The following is a 4475-nucleotide window of genomic DNA, read 5'->3' as shown; positions in this document are numbered from 1 at the left end:
GTGTAATGACAGTCAACATAAAAAAACAATAATCAAAACAACAGATGAGAAGATGAAACAACTGATGGTATATGTGCATCTACGGTTTCGTTTTTCGGAACCCTAGGAATTAAGAATAAACGAAATAGTAGTTTAGATGAAAGGAAACCGTAGAGCCTAAGCTATGGACATGACATGATGGATAACCTATTGACTCATGTTCAAATCTTGACACTACTTAGATCTTGTGGCCATGAACGTTCGTCTGCAATGACTTCAGAACATGAGACATAGTCTCATGTTCGCAATGGGGAATTAGTATTTGTGCGAAAGATGGGTCGAAAACCTTGTTAAGAGAAGTTCTCTTTCCAAAAAAACATGCAAGTTAACATGGTCACTGATTTTAATGTCTATTTTTAGCAAAATGGCTGATTTCTGCTATTTTTTTTATAAAATAATTAAAAAGATACTAGATTTATAATTTTCTCTAATAGATATTTATAAGGTTACTATGTGAAAGACTCATGTATTACATGAGTTTATTTAAAAGAAAAACTAAATACAAAATTCTATCCATTTGAGAAGTATAAATTTATAAGAAAAATGAGAAAATAAAAATTAAAGTGTTTTTTTATCTATTAATTTTAAAAAATAATTTAGATAAATAAACAAAGAAAATTAATGAATATTTAATTTTAGTAAATTTAAAATTAGAAGGAAAGTTCATTAATGAAATTGATATGCATTTATTATTGCATTTAAACACTATCTAAAATTTAATAAAATGAAAAAGTCATAGAATGACATATGAAATAAAAATTAATTTAAAATAATCACAAAATTACATGTGGCAAAATAAATGAGATTGTGACATGTGGCAAAAAGATCTTTATTTATTAGGAACTAGTTTATAACCCGTGGAACCACAGGTTATAAAATTAATTATACTGTCATAATATAAATTTATAATTATTAATCAATTATTTTAAATAAATTATTATTTAAGAGATATATCAAATTTTTAAAGTTATTATAACTTCAAATTTAACATATAATTAGAAATGTAAATTTGAATTTTGAAATGAGTTGTCTAATATATCTACATGACACATGTCATAATATTAATAAAAAATTGTATTAGAGTGACACTTGACAAAAGAAGGTTAAAACTATTTATTTATTATTATATATATATTAAAGTTGTGGAAGAAAGGAATAGTAAAGTTGACATACTTTGTCCAGCTTTGGCCCCTTGATTTACATATCCGGTCCCTGTACTTCTTTAATTAATTTATTCATGTCCTTTTGTTTGTGTTCCATTCAACTTCCCATTTTTTTGGCAGAATTGGTCCCTGTATTATTGTTGGAAGTTAGGAATACTAAATTTAGATGTTTTTTTGACAACTTTGCTCATTATTCTTTACCCATTTTGACATTTTTGGTCCTTGCAATCAATATTTTTACACTTTTTTGGAACCTTTTAATATTTAAAGTTTGGCCACAAAACTTTAACGGTTTGACAACTTTGATCCCTTTTCTAAAAAGTTGCTAATTCCTACCCCTTTAATTCTTTAGCCATTTTCACACTTTTGGTCCTTGCAGTCAAAACTTTTACATTTTTTGTCCGGGGCAAAGCCCGGACTTTTCATCCTTGCACTTTCTATTTCTGTCATATTTATCAATTCGGAAACAACATTGAAAGCTTCTGGGCCCCGCGTAGCGGGGGTAACCTTTCTAGTTAGAATAAAGATAATTTAATGGAGATAATCTAAAATTGTCATTTTGAACAAATTCACAAAAATACTTAAAAGTCAAATCCGATCAAACCCGTCCAATTTTACGAGATGCTAGGGCTGACAATTCTCGACACGACCCACGACACGACACGAAATAAATGGGTTTGGGTTGAGCTTTTCAACCCGTCAACCCGCTAACCCGCCAACCCGTTTATTAAATGGGTCATATGAGTTTATGAAAAAATAAAATTTTAATAAAAAAATGTTTTATTTTAAATGTATTTATGTATCAAATATTAATATTTAATAAGTATTATATAATATATACCATTGATTCATAGACCATTGGACTGTTTTGACATTTTGACTCGTGGTAGATGGTCTAAGGTCGTAAGTCGTAACCTGTAAGGCTAAGTCTGTAACCATTTTGCTCATTTGTCCTAAATAATAATCTCAAAGTTTATGTTCCACGAACCCAAATCTGATCCACGAACCCGCCAACTTGTGAACCCGTATAAATAAATGGGTTGGCGGGTATTATATGGGTTTATGTTCCAAACCCGCCAACCCGTGACCTGTATATTTAAATGGGTCGTGTTTGGATTGACATGTTTTGACCCGCCAACCCGAACACGACACGATTGTCAGGTCTACGAGATTCGGATTGAATCCTCATCCAATTCAGACAAGTTATTAGGCTCTTCTCCTTTGGCCCACTAGTTTCCACAACGGGTCGAATATTTCATGTGATCCGGATCCGGTTCGAAACGAAATAAAATGGAGGGAAATTGAAAAAGGCACGTGGAAGGAAGTATGACACGTGGCGGAACGTAAAGTGAGTAAGCACAGTCTCCAGCTCCACCTCAAAGCGGTGAACCAGTTTAAGACAGACGTATTTCCATTCTCTCATGCACACTACATCCAAACAAGACGAACAAACAGACTACACGGAAATGGCGACAAAGATGATCGGAGGCTCCGACGGAAGTGCTTTGACACCGGAGGCGGAGTGTGAACCGTTGACTTATGAGAGGAGAGTTCGAACCGACTTGGAAACTCATCTTCCTAAACCTTGTAAGTTCTTCATCACTTCATCCAGATTTGTTGTAATGTTACTAACAATTTGTTGTTACTTCATGATTCTGATTACTTATCCAGATTTCATTTAATCTTTACGAACAATTTTGTAATTTTGTGGTGTAATGATCAGATTTGGCTAGGGGACTTGTAGCTCCAGATGTCGAGCATCCAAACGGAACGCTAGGGCACAGGCACAACGACATGACTGTTCTCCAACAGCATGTTGCTTTCTTCGATCAAAACGACGACGGAATCGTGTACCCGTGGGAGACGTACGCCGGTGAGTTACCTTCAAATACTTTTTTCCTCCGATGAACAAACATCAGCTTTCAATTGGATGTTTAAACGAGTCGATAAGAAATTGCTATCAATAATCCTTCAAATTTATATGAATTACCTGCTCTAAGATATTGAATTTACAATCAATTTCAGGAATGCGTCAATTAGGGTTCAATTTCGTTATCTCCTTCATAGCAGCCATTGTTATCAACTTCGGATTGAGCTATCCCACACAACCTGTACGTTCTTCATCTTCCTCTCTTCGTACATTAATTCTATATACTGATTATTGATCCACAATCCAGAGTTGGATTCCTTCCCCTTTCTTCCCTGTATACATCCACAACATCCATAGATCCAAACACGGAAGCGACTCAGGAACTTACGATACTGAAGGAAGGTCTGTCAATCGTCATCATACTCTTATAATCTCCCATCAATTTGAACCTTCTTCTTCTTCTTCTTCTTCCGATGAAATCTAATTCGTGTCCATTATCAGATACTTACCAGTCCACTTCGAGAACATGTTCAGCAAGTATGCGAAAACAGTACCAGACAAGCTGACACTCGGAGAGATTTGGAACATGACTGAAGGGAATCGAGTAGCGTTCGATTTGTTCGGATGGTTAGTACTAGTTGGATTCAAAGAAACAAACAAACCCAAATTTAGTAATTTACCTTTTCTTCATATAAAAATGGAACTTGGAAACTTTTGTACAGGATTGCAGGGAAGTTGGAGTGGGCGATATTGTATGCGCTTGCTAGAGATGAAGAAGGTATGCTGTCGAAGGAGGCAGTAAGGCGGTGCTTTGATGGGAGTTTGTTCGAGTATTGTGCTAAAATGAACAGAGCTGCGCAGGATAAGATGTACTAAAGAGTAAAGATGGTGGTGTTTAATTATGTAAGTGAATGGTGTGGATTAATGTTAATTATGTAAGTGAGTCTATAATAGTAGACTATATATAGTTTTTTATGTTGGTTTGTGTGAGGAAATAAGAATGTGAAAACTGATGATTTATGTTTTTTTTCTTTTTTTTTGCCCTGTTTTAATAAGGTGGATTGTGCATACTTCATGGATGTTTTGGAGTTTGGTTTATATATTATTTAATATTTAATATTTAATTTAATTTGATTGAAGGTTAAGGTTTTCAATTTGGAAAGTGTTCTAATTCCTATGATTGGGCTTTCTTAGATGACATTTGCTTGGGCTTTGGCATTAAGTGGTAAACTCCATCAATATACCGAACCATAATCTTTTATGGAGTAAATTACACATTTGGTCCACATGTTTGGCCCAAATTCACAGGGGAAAAGGGAAAATGACTCTACAGGGTAACTAACTGTTGCGTTTTTTTCGTTTAGTCTTTTTATCTTTTTTTACTCAATATACCATTGAACTTG

At 34.1% G+C, this 4475-nt stretch overlaps 1 protein-coding gene across 1 annotated transcript; it reads left to right on the top strand.

Moving 5' to 3' along the window:
• The first annotated feature begins 2602 nt into the window (after nucleotides 1-2602).
• On the top strand, nucleotides 2603-4109 carry LOC145106909 (peroxygenase-like). Its single transcript, XM_079043830.1, has 6 exons — nucleotides 2603-2789; nucleotides 2926-3075; nucleotides 3228-3313; nucleotides 3380-3474; nucleotides 3574-3699; nucleotides 3795-4109. The coding sequence occupies exons 1-6, from the start codon at nucleotides 2624-2626 to the stop codon at nucleotides 3946-3948; spliced, it is 777 nt and encodes a 258-aa protein (XP_078899956.1). The 5' UTR covers nucleotides 2603-2623; the 3' UTR covers nucleotides 3949-4109.
• Nucleotides 4110-4475: the final 366 nt, after the last annotated feature.

The sequence above is a fragment of the Lactuca virosa genome, chromosome 1, assembly GCF_052849685.1.
Source record: "Lactuca virosa cultivar CGN04683 chromosome 1, Lactuca_virosa_CGN04683_v6, whole genome shotgun sequence".
Lineage (NCBI taxonomy): Eukaryota > Viridiplantae > Streptophyta > Magnoliopsida > Asterales > Asteraceae > Lactuca > Lactuca virosa.
This window is presented reverse-complemented; position numbering and strand designations above follow the sequence as displayed.

Excerpts from the sequence above, each read along its gene's own strand:
- LOC145106909 (XM_079043830.1), top strand. The coding sequence starts at position 2,624 with ATGCACACTACATCCAAACAAGACGAACAAACAGACTACACGGAAATG. Across the intron at positions 2,790-2,925 it reads AACTCATCTTCCTAAACCTT|ATTTGGCTAGGGGACTTGTA; the intron begins GTAAGTTCTTCA and ends TGTAATGATCAG. Across the intron at positions 3,314-3,379 it reads TGAGCTATCCCACACAACCT|AGTTGGATTCCTTCCCCTTT; the intron begins GTACGTTCTTCA and ends TCCACAATCCAG.